The 14,732-nt window shown below is 38.3% G+C and overlaps 2 protein-coding genes across 8 annotated transcripts in view; one reads left to right on the top strand and one right to left on the bottom strand.

Annotated features, from left to right (window-relative positions):
- Nucleotides 1-5,119, top strand: part of CCNT2 (cyclin T2) — a 43,997-nt gene extending 38,878 nt beyond the window's left edge. For 6 of the 7 annotated variants that reach the window (XM_023543010.2, XM_003405866.4, XM_023543009.2 and 3 more), the window contains 2 exons: nucleotides 343-413; nucleotides 943-5,119. In XM_023543010.2, coding sequence (XP_023398778.1) covers nucleotides 343-413; nucleotides 943-2,370 — 1,499 coding nt within the window. In that variant the 3' untranslated portion in view covers nucleotides 2,371-5,119. The remainder of the gene's footprint in view (nucleotides 1-342; nucleotides 414-942) is intronic. The other variant, XM_010586346.3, reaches the window with a different exon arrangement.
- Nucleotides 5,120-12,038: 6,919 nt separating this feature from the next.
- The window catches only part of MAP3K19 (mitogen-activated protein kinase kinase kinase 19), a 40,149-nt gene continuing 37,455 nt past the window's right edge, over nucleotides 12,039-14,732 (bottom strand). The window contains exon 9 of the mRNA XM_064287272.1: nucleotides 12,039-12,139. Coding sequence (XP_064143342.1) covers nucleotides 12,073-12,139 — 67 coding nt within the window. The 3' untranslated portion in view covers nucleotides 12,039-12,072. The remainder of the gene's footprint in view (nucleotides 12,140-14,732) is intronic.

Below are 14,732 nucleotides of genomic sequence, written 5' to 3'. Positions count from 1 at the left end.
AAACGTTTGCCCACTAATTTTAAAGAATCCACTGATGGCTGTTGTCTACAGCAGTTAGTACTGTGTTGATAGCCTAATGGAGATTTTCTATTTGGGGAGAATTTTATTTTTAATGCTCATAAGTTTTCTAGAGACTATAAATTAACATAATATCGGGGGGCAGGGGGGTAATTTTTTTTAAAGGATTTCAGCTTTGAAAACAACCAGTTCAGAGCTGTGTCTACTTCTGAATAGGAGGTAACAATGAAGTAGATGAAATCATGAAATTCTTTTTTAATATTGCCCACTGGCAAGAAATACATAAGACACCTTCTAAGTTTTAAATTTAAATTTTATTTTTAGAGCTAACACATGAGTTTCTACAAATATTGGAGAAAACGCCTAGTAGGTTGAAGAGGATTCGAAACTGGAGGGTAAGAGAATTGGTAGGGTTTAACAGAATACCAGTTTGTCACTGATCTAACAGTTATATTGCTAACCAAATTTTGAAATTTTGAGTTAAATATTATTCTTTCCCAGTGTTCCTAAATAACTATAGTATATTAGACTCATAAGTTTTATACACTTAGTTTATTCATCTTAATAGTAACCCTGTCAGGTGGACTTTGCTCTGTACTTTATACATTTTCCTATTTAATTCTGATAAATTATGTTGGAAGTATTATCTTCATTTTACAAATGGGGAAACTAATGCATGGAGAAGTTAAATTATTTTCTCGAATGCTGAAGTAAGATTTAACCTGAATCTGATTCTAAAACGAGTGCTTTCAACTTTTTATAGCTTTCTATTGTGCCTCTAATAAGACACTTTTTTACTGACAACATAAAACCTTGAACCCTAAGTGTTTATTTCCATATATTTAATATCGAGTTTTTATAAGCAAAGAAATCTGTATTAAATTCCTTTGCTGTCATTGCTTCTTTTGTGTTTTATTCAAATAGGCTAATCAGGCAGCTAAGAAGCCAAAAGTAGATGGACAAGTATCAGAGACACCGCTTCTTGGCTCATCGTTGGTCCAGAATTCCATTTTAGTAGATAGTGTCACTGGTGTGCCTACAAACCCAGGCTTTCAGAAACCATCTACGTCAGCATTCCCTGCACCAGTACCTCTAAATTCAGGAAATATTTCTGTTCAGGACAGCCATACATCTGATAATTTGTCATTGCTAGCAACAGGAATGCCGGGCACTTCATACAGTCTGTCATCACACCAAGGATGGCCTCAAGATCAAGAGTCAGCAAGGACAGAACAGATATATTCCCAGAAACAGGAGACATCTTTGTCTGGTAGCCAGTACAACATCAACTTCCAGCAGGGACCTTCTATATCACTGCATTCAGGATTACATCACAGATCTGAAAAAATTTCTGATCATTCTTCTATTAAGCAAGAATATACTCATAAAGCAGGGAGCAGTAAACACCACGGGCCAATTTCTGCTACACCTGGAATAATTCCTCAGAAAATGTCTTTAGATAAATATAGAGAAAAACGTAAACTAGAAACTCTTGACCTGGACGTAAGGGATCACTATATAGCTGCCCAGGTAGAACAGCAGCACAAACACGTGCAGCCACAGGCAGCCAGCAGCAGCTCCGTAACTTCTCCCATTAAAATGAAAATTCCCATCACAAACCCTGAAAAGCCTGAAAAATACATGGCCGATAAAAAGGAAAAGAGCGGCTCACTGAAATTACGGATCCCAATACCACCCACTGATAAAAATGCCAGTAAAGAAGAACTGAAAATGAAGATAAAAGTTTCGTCCTCAGAAAGACACAGCTCTTCTGATGAAGGCAGTGGGAAGAGTAAGCATTCAAGCCCACATATTACCAGAGACCACAAGGACAAGCACAAGGAGCACCCCTCCAACCGCCACCACACCAGTAGTCACAAGCACGCCCACTCACATAGTGGCAGCAGCAGTGGTGGCAGTAAGCACAGTGCTGACGGAATACCACCCACTATCCTGAGGAGTCCGATTGGCCTGAGCAGTGATGGCATTTCCTCTAGTTCCAGCTCTTCAAGGAAGAAGCTGCATGTCAATGACGCACCTCACAACCACCACTCCAAAATGAGCAAAAGTTCCAAAAGTTCAGGTAGTTCATCTAGTTCTTCCTCCTCTGTTAAGCAGTATATATCCTCTCACAACTCTGTTTTTAACCATCCCTTACCCCCTCCTCCCCCTGTCACATACCAGGTGGGCTACGGACATCTCAGCACCCTCGTGAAACTGGACAAGAAGCCAGTGGAGACCAACGGTCCTGATGCCAATCACGAGTACAGTACAAACAGCCAGCATATGGACTACAAAGACACATTCGACATGCTGGACTCGCTGTTAAGTGCCCAAGGAATGAACATGTAATCATTTGTTTAGGTCAATTTTTCCTTTACTTTTTTAATTTAAAAGTTATTAGAATGGAGAACTTCCTCCTGACCTAGCAGTGGCAACAGCTGCCGTTGCAGCCACTGCTTCAGTGTTTGTAAGTGCTGCTTTATTCTTCATTCTGAAAAGAAGAGAGATTGTAGTAAACAAATCTTTATCTCCACATATGATAGTGTTATAAATACTGTACAAGCATGGAAGGTGCAAAACTCAGTATTTCCACAATTGCAGCTAAGAACATTAGGATGAATGGCTGGCTGCTTCTAGGAATATGAGATGCCTCAAGCATTCGTTATTTATAATTTGAATACTGTAGCAAGTTTTTTGTTGCTTGGCTTTTGAATGAGTGTAAATTGTTTTCTTTTGTGTATTTATACTTGTATGTATGACTTGCATGTTTCGATGATAAAGGGATAAAACAGTATACTGACAACTGTTTACAAGAAAGTGGAGAAAAATGTACATACATTTTTGTATGTTTAGATATTACCGTAAATACTCAGGATTGGAGCTGCTTGTAAGTATAACAATATACAGAATAACTTTATTTTATCTTGTGTTGGAGTCCGTCACTAATCTAAAGCAAGGTGGCACTTTTTCATGTTAACCTTAAACTCTAGGCCTTACTGGAAGCCACTGAAGGGGGTCACTTCAGTACCGGATGGGTATGCAGTGCCACGGACGGTCGTTGATACTGAGGCACTGAACTTTTGCCCTCAGAGGTTCTGACCAGATTGGCTGCTGAAATAGCCCCTAGTTTTCTGAAGGCTTGAAGAGGAGAAAATAAAGTTTACATTCTCTTGATGTGAAGTGCATTTAAATGTTTGTTGGCTTGTTGCAGTGCTATAAACAGAGCTGTTAATAATGGTTATGTAGGTTATTATGATTTGGAAACTGAATTCACGAAAACTTACACAGTGAAGCATTAGTACTTCTTTTTTTCTTAAACAAGGAACTTTAACACTACATGTTGTAACAGTAAACGGATTGCTTTTCTTTAGCATTCAGAACGACACCATATTCTTAAACATACTCCTTCCCTGAAGTGTGTGTGTGATGCCGTATTTCTTTTTCAGGCGAATGCAGTCTTCCTTATAAAAATGAAATAAAACCTATTGCTCTCTCAATTCTTTTATATATTCTGAGAATAAATAAAAAGATCACTGTGCATTATACCTGTATTTGTAACTTCTGGTTGTTATCAGGAAACTCAGCCTCCAACTTAACCACTAGTGGAGGTTTTACATTTGTACATCTCAATATACTCCTGTTGAGGTTTGCACAGTCATCTGACTTCTGAACAAATGACAGACTAACTTGTTTAAAGCTTCTGTTAGATGCCAGTATATGGCTCTGGTTTATCAGCTAATCTTGAATTTATTCTGTGGTACATCTTCGAGCTGTTGAGTGTCTTTGAGCTGGGCTGAATTCAACTTCTACTGAACTGAAACCTATCTTCGTTTTTCCTCTATGTATATGAATTATTTTTGTTACAAAGCCACTGATATGTGCACAATTGTAATTTTACTCAAGCGTGTTCCAGTTGTAAATACTAGAGTTTAATCCCGTGTTTTATTTAGCAGTTATGTAATTTACCAGTAGTTATATAATTTTTTTAAGGTAATTGTTCCTTCTTTCGTCAATTTTATTTCAATTTAGGAGAATAGGAGCCTATTTCTAGGGACTTTGCCTAGCTAGCATGTCCTAACATTTGTTTTCTTGTCTTGCATAACTTTACTAATCTTTGTCATTACATGTAACTTTGTTGCTTTGTATGGCATAATATTGTATCCATAAACATAATTTTGATAACAGTTATACTTTTACAAGTGGTACATAATCCAAGGACTAGTGTAGAATAAAGCTGAGTTCAAGATGAGGGAGGGAAGGGTTTTGTTCTTGGTTAAAACTTTAGATGTGAAACCTCTAAGAAGCTATCATGTGAATCGAGATAGGGTTATTGTTCTACTGTATAGTTGGGAATGATAATACCAGGAATTTTAATAAGATTTTGTAAAGCTATTTGAAAAGTAGTGAACTTATTTTCAGTATGACATAGAAAACAATGTGAATATTTAAGGTCTGTGACTAAAACTTCACTAAGAATTTGCAGAATTGTTTTGCAATGTGGGAATAAAGGTAATTTTGTTGAATCTATATTGGTGCTAATGATGGACAGTTAAAAAAGGTAGCTAGTGTATATTGTTATGGGTCAGTACTTACTATTAGTACTTCCAAAATTGAATCTGAAATGCTATGTATTCACTTTTCACTCTGTAAATGTAATTCTTTACAATAACTTTATTTATTAAAGGGCAGCCAGTTGTAATTTTTACAGGATTGTGTGAGCTATTCAGACTCATTAACCTCTGAACAGGGTATTAAGCTTTCAGAACTACAGTGGGGATAAATATGGAAAATCCTTTTAAGGTTCATTTCCATTACATGAAAACTTATAATTCATATTACCATGAATTTGATTTAACCATCTCATTTGCATAAAATAGTCATCAGCCTGGTCCCAATAGGCTCAACCAAAGAAAAGACTCCGGTGAATGGACGTTATTACTGAGTCTTCTTGTAAGTAGCCATAAATAAACCAAAATAGTATCATCAAATTTAGGTATGAAATTCCACATGTGCTAAGTACTGTTAAGGTGATACATTTTGATGAGATTTGCAAAAATATTTGAAATATTAAAAAGCATTATCTTTAAACATTCTATAAGAGAGTGATTCATTTTTAAGTTGCGTTTTCCCCAGATCACAGGCTTGTTATCTTTATGCAGAAGCATATTGCAGAGAAAGGCTTTACTTCTGCCTCTTTCACCTTATTCGCCAACAGTGAGCTGTGTCCCTAATTACTTGCCTTGTTGTTGTTGTTGGGTGTCATCAAGTCGGTTCCGACTCATAGCAGCCCTGTGTACAATAGATCAAAACACTGCCCGCTCCTGCGCCATCCTCACAGTCGTCCTGTGTTTGAGCCCATTGTTGGCCTCCACTGTCAGTCCATCTTGAGGGTCCCCCTCAGTGTTTGCTGACCCTCTTGCTTTACCAAGCATACTTTAAAATATCAAGTTCTCTAGAACCAAATAAAAGGTGTTTATTCACAGAAACATTCTCAAAAGCCTAATTTTACAAAACTGGTGGTGGTATCCTTCAGTGGTAAGACTTTGCATACTTTCCTGGTTCCTTTTTCTTGTTTAACCTGAGATCCATTTCTTGTTGGAAGTGTTTAAATCCTGAAAAGTCATGTGATTATCCCTAGGTTTGTCTTTGAAAGCAGTTGCATGTTCATCTTGATCTTCTGTATGTATGCAGATTCATTCTGGTTAAATTTTTTGTATTCAGAGTCATTTAAAGAAAGTTTCGGCCATGATACATGGTTTTCATGTGGGATGTCATGAGGGACTTACTGCATTACTTTGTCCCAATGGGTTGTAATTGCATAGGGAACTGGTACATTTTTTGACCTTTCTTATCCTCTTTGAGGAAACCCTGGTGGTGTAGTGGTTAAGAGCTACGGCTGCTAACCAAAAGGTTGGCAGTTCAAGTCCACCAGGGTGCTCCATGGAAACTCTATGGTGCAGTTCTACTCTGTTCTGTAGGGTTGCTATGAGTCGGAATTTACTCAATGGCAACAGGTTTGGTTTTGGTTTTTTCTCCTCTTTGAACTAAAGAAATGACTAGCAAAGGTCTACTTCAGAAAACCAAATTTAGAATGTTTTTCTTAGTTACCAGATTCCTTGCTTTAAAAGCATTTCAAGTACATTTTTTTTTTGTATTTGAGAATTTAAATTGATGATTTTTATTTCTTAACCAACCTTTGAAATAAACCACTGCTTATATATGCATGAATATCGTGTACTCTGTACGTACCCTGAGTTGATTAGATGTTTCAGGGTTTTGTGTTTAATATGGAAAGAGGTGAGATCTATAAAAGAAGACAGCTTTATTCTCAAGATATCTTACCTTTCGGAAATATCTAAATGAAAAGCAATGTTTCTTGCCTACTACAGTGCTTAAATTGCTTGGTGATTTTTAGTATCTTGTTGGAGAAAAATTTGAGAGCTCTTGTTATGAAGACTCATTGGGTATTTCTGGAAATCAGGAAAGCTGGCGGCGTCTACCCCCAGAGGCTTACTTGGGAGGGAATATTTTACTGCATTTCCCTGCTGAAAGATCAACAAATCCCACTCTCGAGGTTAACTGAGCTCACGAGATGAAATGTGCTGATGTCATGTGCCCACTTGTTTATCGTAGGCTAGTTTAAACAGGAATTCTCGCGTTGGAAAAGCAGCACGTTATGCCCTCTCCTGGGACGCCGGGTTATACTGATGTGTTAATTGGAGAATTCAGAGCTACATTAATATCTGAAATCAGTGAGCAGTTTGATTGTCGTATGCCCGCCTGTGTGTAAGCCAAGTGATCAGAAGTTTGCTTGTTTTGTGAGAAAAGTTTGAAACACACGTCTTTACAGTAGGGATGATCTTGCCAGTGGGACTAGAGCGCTTCGTGTTTTGGGTCTGATACTATGCGTCCAACTCTTCTCCACGGTGTTGATTTGGGCCCAGCCAGCTTTTGCCTCTGTGACTCCCCTTTTTCTATTCTATTATTTACCAGTATCTATTCAGCTTGACAAGGAACCTTGAGGGGTGCAGTGGTTAAAGTACTGGGCTGCTAACCAAAAGGTCAGGGGTTCAAACCCACCAGCTGCACCGCGGGAGAAAGATGTGGCAACCTGCTTCGGTAAAGATTTACTGCCTTGGAAACCTTATGGGATCGCAATGAGTCAGAATCGACTCAGTAGCACTGGGTTTGGTTTTTGTGCCTGACAGGTTCTTTAGGTGATGAGTTGATAAGATAAATTGAAGGTTTATATGGCTAGAAGTAATTCTCATAAAGGTGACTTAACCTGTTCATTGTGGTTCATTAATCTCAAAAGTAAATTCCGAAAGTTATCTAGTTTTATTTATTTCCAAGTGTTGGAAGGAATCCTCACTTAAAACCTGAGTATTGACACTTAAGTTGGTTTAATTTGCCTATTTTCTTTGTTAAATGAGTACATTTTTATATTTTAAGGTACATTTGTTTTTCAAGCAGCTTCACTTGGTTTGAAAAACTTAACCTGTACTCATTTGTTGTCACTAGTGATTGTGATTTGGTTTTCTGAATGTACTCAGAACCCCCAAGGACAATTAAATAAGATGTTTGCTGAAAGAAAATCTAAAATTGGAGTATATGTCTATGTATATTTCAGCTTCTCGGTATCCATACAAGGAATTAATAAAATTTGTTTGTTGACAACATAAATCCAAGGCTCTAACATATCAGTGCGAATCAGAAATAACAGTTGGTGGGAATTAAGGTCTGTAATAAAATTGACTCTTTCGGTCCAAGTAACTTTGGATATCAGAAAGCGTGGACTCTGGGATCAGACTGTCAACCTTCCAGTCTCAGCCCTGCCACTAAGTAGCTGACCTTGGGTGAATGACTTGACTTTTTTGTGCCTTAATGTCCTTACCTACGACATGTCAAAGATAGTACCTATTCATAATGCTATGTGATTTCAGGCGTATGTGGTAAGGGAAGGGTAAATAGAAAAGATGGCATTAAAGAGAATCTTAATTCAAGAGTAGAATTTGGATATTAGGGCAATGGTGAAGGCCAATCCCGGTGCTTCAAAACTTGAGTGTGTTAAACACTTAGTGACTACTATGTCCAGAATTATCCTTAAATCATATTCCTCATCTTATGTTGATAAGACCAGTAAGAGTTTACTCCTTTACCAGCGTGTAATAAGTTAGATGGCTCTTATTTAAGAGCTTTACAAAGTCAGTAATTGCACTTAACCAAATACACCCAAGGCCATCGTTCTTTCCCTTTCTTTTTTCCAGTGTTGTTTTCAATACGATGAAAAAAATGGTGTATGTTTTTGTTTTAGCTCTAGTGTATGATCTGCCTTTTCTCTCTTCCCAATATCATCCAGAAGAAAGTAGGGCATCACTAACGAGGGGTTTGATCAGATTGCCATGGAATTAAGAGGCTTATTTAGAGTCTACAGATATTTAGGTATATGCCCAAAATCAGTTTTCCTTAGTCTTTGAAGTCATAATCCGTAGAAACAACTGCTCTAGGGATGAATTCAGCCATGGTTTTTCCACAGGTTCGAGCACCCACAGCAATAGAACAAAGTACTATTTCTCCAGGACTGTTCGCTATTTCGGCTTTACTGGGACATACACAAATAATGCTGTCTCTTTTCCTTGTTAACTTTAATTGCGGATTACCAGTGATGATAGAGACTACATTACATGTGGTACTTTAAAGTTGGCAGAATCACCTGGAAAGCTTTTAATGCAAGTTTCTGTATTTAAATCGCTGCTTTAAACGAATACTTGTAAGTGCAGCAAGTAAAGACTGGTACTGGTAGGTGATGGCGTTTCTTGCTGCTAAATGGGCGGATTAAGTGGGCTGTTACCTTGGATGTACTCATCACACTCTGGAAGGCCAGGAGTGCTGTAGCGTTCATGCAGAAGGGACTGGATAAAGCAGACGTGAATCCCCCTAAGCACGTACTCCAGAGTTCGCTGTTCACATCACGGCAACTCTCAAAGTCCGGCATGTGGGATTAAAGTAGGTCGAAGTTAGGGAGATTGTATAGAGTTGACTACTTTTAGAACTTGGGAGTTTAAATTCCTTTGGTTGAGCTTGGACCCAGAGCATAAGGAAAATTCAATACATAATGAAACACTTGGAAACCCTGGTGGCGTATTGTTTAAGTGCTACGGCTGCTAACCAAATGGTCGGCAGTTCGAATCCACCAGGTGCTCCTTGGAAACTCTATGGGGCAGTTCTACTCTGTCCTCTAGGGTCGCTATGAGTCGGAATCGACGGCACTAGGTTTTTTGGTTAATGAAACATTTTTGAATGTCATTTGAAAACTAGGAGATGTTGCACTTGGTGAAAAAAGAAGTCCTCATGGGGGGGAAGGCAGTATTGTTGATAAGTGAAAATGAAAAGCTTTTCACAGCATTTAAATAATCCAGAGGACTAACTGAACTAGTGAATTTGTTTATCAGCATCTCAGTGGAGGTTTTTTAAGAGTGAAACTTCAGGATGTAGCTGATCATAAGCTGGTTCTGTAGGAGGCAGCAGGGAAAGGGCTTTTTAAAGTCAGATCAAATCCGGGTGGCAGTCCCAACTCCCACCTACCAGAAAGTTTCTTAGCCCTGAGCCTTATTCTTCATTGATTAAAATGAAGATGATATTACCAACTCAAACAGCAGCCAGAATTAAATGATAATATGCCTCCTTCTAACAGCTTCAAACCAGTTCTTAGTTCAGTCATGGCTGAGGAAGTGACATTGAATCAGACCTGAGTTTTTAGAAGTTGGATAAACCAGAAGGGGACAAATTACAGGTAGAAGCCCTGCTAGAAACTTAATCTCCATTAAAACAAGGGCAGCGGGGGTGTTGCATAGCAACCAAATCTCTTGTCATCAGATTTCATGTCTCAAAGATGGCAGCTGACCACACTGCTTGGAATGTGTTGCTCTCTACAGCCCTGGCAATAATCCAATCTCATGCAAATCAGGCTCCTGAAAGGGTTCACGACGCCTGCCTCTTGTGAGTCTCCCAGGGGTTCAAACCCTGCCTCTTGTGAGTCTCCCAGGGGTTCAACCCATTCCCGTAGCCACTCAGATCACCCAAATTGTAAAAACTCAGATCTGTTCCAGTTCTGCGTCATTGACCATGACTGAACCAGTTCAAACTGGTACAAAGTCCTATTTTCCTGTGAGAGCTCAATGAATACTAGCCCTAACAGCCCCCAGCTATCTCCCAGCCTCCTTTCAGACCCTCTTCCTCCTAAATGAAGATATAATGAGGGAACACATACGGGTGATGATAATAAAGACCATAATTCCAAACAATTGGGTATCAAAAACTGAGTGGCAAAAACAACAGGAAGCCCTTAGGGTCAAGGCTTGCCTATACAAAACTTAAGAATTTTGAAGGTTCTGTTTAATACTGTATTCAGTATTTTATTATTTATCAATAGATGGGTCAATGTGTTAACTGCATATATCTATTACTGTGATGTCTCTATACCTGGTGGCAATGTGTCTTACTCCCTGCCCTTTTCCTATATGGTTTAACAGGCTTGAGTGTATAAATTGCTTCAAAATCAGGTACAACCATTCAGATTTGTAAGAATGCTGAAGATCTCTCCTAAAATGGAAAATAATAAGGTCTACCTTTACAAAATGACGTGTTTCAGGTCATGTTGATACATGAAGGATGTGTTCATCCCTTTTATTATTTTCAAATATGAGAATAAATTTGAGAGAAGGAAGTAAGATACACCCACACCAACCTGTCTAAAGTAACATGATGGCCAAAGTAAAATCTGTTTATCAAATCTGGGCTGCATTTCACACTTATTTCTCAAAAACTTAAAAGAAGCAGATAGATTTTGACAAAGCCTGACACTACTGTTAGAACGCACCTTATAATTCATTGTTTGTTGTGCCCTTTTAAAACAATGGTGACCAATTTAAAAAAAACCTGGTTGTAGCTTAAACCATTGGGTGTCAGTGAAATTGAGTAGATGAATGAGGTCTACAGCAATAGAAACCTTATCAGAACTGCTTAATCCATCAACTTAAAACAGCTTGTAATAATTCTTAACTACCCATTTTCACTATTACGGTGTTTACCAATGCTCTGGAAATAAAGTGAAGAGTGACTTCAGCTGGGATGTCCATTCAAGTGAAGTGAGCAAAGTTCTCTGTAAAAAGCTTGTATCCTCATTAGAGTTCCTCTTAACAGATCTAGCCTTTGTCCCACCAGCTGGTTTTGTTGTGGTTAGCTGCTGTCTAGTCAGCCCCAATTCGTGGTGACTCCATGCACAGTGGAATGAAAAACTGCCCATTCCTGAGGCATCCCCATGAATCAAACCTGAGTCTCCCATATAAAAAAAAAAAAAAAAAATTTTTTTTTAATTCTGAATGTGGTAATGATCTAATTTCACTCAGCAAATAGGTGAAAACCTTAAATCACTGCAAGTAAATAACAGGGAGAGCACCTTGAGGTTTATGGAACCACCTTGAATAGCTTGACTTGTAGGTGGAGGCATCTGAGGCATTCAGGAATCCTCTGATTATGAAATGTCATAACCCTTAGTTGCTCCTATTAGATCTTGAGGCTCCTAGAATCTACGAAATTAAGATTGCTACCAAAGTAAACTGTCTTCTCTCTACCCCTTTTAACTTATCCTCTTCCTTTCTCTAGTCTCCTTTGCAAGAATTGAATCTTTGCTTACAAATCAAAATACAAGTTGTTTTTACATTTTATTTAAACGAATGACTTTAAAGTTGACAGGCCAAAAATAAAAGGAAATTATCATAAAGCAAGAGATTGTGTTTTCTGGACAGTCAAAATTGTAAACACTAATAATTTTTTTTTAAAGAAAATTCTCACATACATAGGTAATCTTGCTGAAGTTTGAGGAGACTAATATGTAATCAAAACTTTCTGTTAGTGACATTTAGAGGATCAGGCTAAATAAGGTTAGACTGAATTTCCAGTAGGAAAACAGGTCCCTTAACCATCATTCCCCACAATTAAACAGTAACGGAGTACCTATAGTGGAACAGGGAAGAAAGTATTGATGCGTGTTCAGTGACTTCTCTTCAAGAAGGAGTGCTTCAGGAGCTGGAGAGCAGAAGGCCGCTCACGCTGGTCCCTAAGAAGGGAAAAACACCCAAAATGATACGCTGCCAACTGAGATCTACTTGACTCAAAATGCAGATTTCAAAGACGGAAGTACAACCTCCGGCAGTCAAACAGACCTAAGTCTGGACTCCAGTTTTCAGCTGTGTGATCTTGGACAAATGACTCAAATTCTTCCCTCATCTGTAAATGGGGATAACTAACTTGCTGGGAGAATTAAGTGAAATAATGAACTTTTAAACAGTGTGTGGCACGCAGTAAGAATTAAAAATATGGTCAAAAGGAATTATTAAAAAGTAGGCCCCACTTTTCCATTGTACTTTTTGTTCAATTTGGGGTATGATTTACACAAAGTAAAATTCACATTTCAAGGCATACAGTCTATTGCACTTTTAATTATTAAATTTTTACTTTTAAAATTTAGAGGTACTGGAGTCCAGAATTGAAAAGACTTTTAAAAGTAGACATTTAAATATGCTTTGGTAATTAACTGAAATTTCATTTTGGGCACTCAAGTGAGCATAAAGGGAGAGAGTTGCTCAGTTAGTACTGTTGTGGATTTTTTTTCCCCCCCTCAAGTAAAGGTTTTGGAAATGTATCAATCACTCAATGAACTAATGAACCAGTCAACAGTTAGCTGCAACGGCCTATTACAGCAACATTCTTTTCATTAAATGTGTTATTCTTTTATAATTTTGAAACCAAAATGACCCCCCAGAAATGGCCAAGTTGAAAATGGAAATAAAGTACTTTTAAAAGAAAGTGACCATACTTTCATTTCAAAATTATAACTTCTCACATACTGGAGGCGCTCTCTCCTGCCTTCAAAATATGCTGAAATCTCTCCTCTCCTCAAAAATCCTTTCCTTGGTCTGGTTACCACTTCCAGTTAACATTTCTATTCTTGCCAAATTTCTGTAAAATGGCCAAGCCCAGTGTTTTTTCCCCCCAGTACTCATTATCTCCTGAAACCCCAACCATTTGGCCCACTACTCCATAGAAATTGCCCTCTTGAAATTAACCATGACCTCATTACCAAATTTTAACGAGCTCATCCTCCTTGTCATCTCTGTAGCATTTGAAATATTCACTACCCACTCCTTCCTAAAACTATTTCTACTTATATTTATGGAAAACTGTTCTCTAAGTTCTTCTGCCACCTTGGGGCAACTGCCTTTTTTCCTTCCCTCTCTTCCTCCCTCCCTTCCAGTTATGTGCTAGACTTGATACTACGCATATTCTGTAATTTCCCCCCTTCCACGAGCATTTTCAAAAACATTTTCCTCAGCCCTCTAATTTTTTTTTTTTTTTCATGACAATAACTATCAGTGGAGCCCTCGTGGCACAGTGGTTAAGAGTTCAGCTGCTAACCAAAAAGTTGGCAGTTCAAATCCAGGAGCCACTCTTTGGAAACCCAATGGGGCAGTTATGTCCTATATGGTCGCTATGAGTCTGAATTGACTCAACAGCAATGGGTTTCGTTTTGATAATTATCACCCTTACAACAACTTTCAAATACGTACCTCCAGCCTTATCACTTCCCTGAGCTTCAGTTCCATATTTTGAAATGCCTCGTTGGATGATGGGGGAGTCCTCGTCAACTTCCTCCCCTTTCCTCTCTCACAACTCCCTATCATAATTGCTTTCATTATCTAGACCCCAGACCATGAAATCTATCATATTTCTCTGTCAGTCCTTTTATCTAATCAGTCATCTTCCTCTGAAATGTTCTATAATTTTTCTCTTTACATTCCCACTCCTTCCGCCACCATCAAGGTCTGAATTTCTTCATGGCTTTCTAATCTCAAGCAGCCTGCATTCAAGGCCCTTCAGTATGTAGGCAGCCACTTGACCTGCCTTCCCAAAGACATTTAATTCATAATATTTTCTCTACCCTAAACCATCCTTCTTCAGAGCCACAGCTCTCACTGCCTGCTGCAACAAAGCTAAACTCCTCAGCCTGACTTCCCAGAGCTTCAGCCTTCTCATAGCTGAATCCCCACCCACACTTACTTCTCCTTGCTCCCCAAAATTCATCTCTGTTCTCTTCAGGCCTTATTCCCAATCTATGCCTGATCACCTCTACTTCTGAATCTTTCTATCCACACCTGCCTCCAAGGAATATTTGTCCACATTCTGGGTCCTTAGGGTCCTTGCCATAGAATTTCAGAAGATAATTATATGCTACCTTCTATATGACACTAATTGGGTAAGGTATATTAGTATTCTCCCTAATGGTTATTAGCTATGGAGACCTAATTATGTATCCCATACTCTGCTAAGCAATTTACACACGCCATTTCATTTATCCTTCACAAGAAACCTATTAATTTATGATTGGGGTGTGAATTGTTTTGTTGATGAACAAATGGTTGCAAAGTAGAGCCTTACAATTTCCAAATGAAAAAGGCTTTGCTTAGAGTGGGTTCACATTTGAAAAGCCGCAGGATTGTTTTTAGTTTTTGTCACTGTATTAAGACAATCACTTGAAGCTTGTTCTTTAGGAGAGTTAGCATTTTTTTAAATCGTGAATTTACTCCATAACTCTCTACTATTTTAGACTCTTGGTATTCATTCAATAATTTATTCAGTAAATATTTGAGCGT

This window comes from Loxodonta africana, chromosome 6, assembly GCF_030014295.1.
Source record: "Loxodonta africana isolate mLoxAfr1 chromosome 6, mLoxAfr1.hap2, whole genome shotgun sequence".
NCBI classification, from domain to species: Eukaryota; Metazoa; Chordata; class Mammalia; order Proboscidea; family Elephantidae; genus Loxodonta; species Loxodonta africana.
The sequence above is the reverse complement of the archived record's forward strand: the minus strand, read 5'-3'. Positions and strand labels throughout refer to the sequence as shown.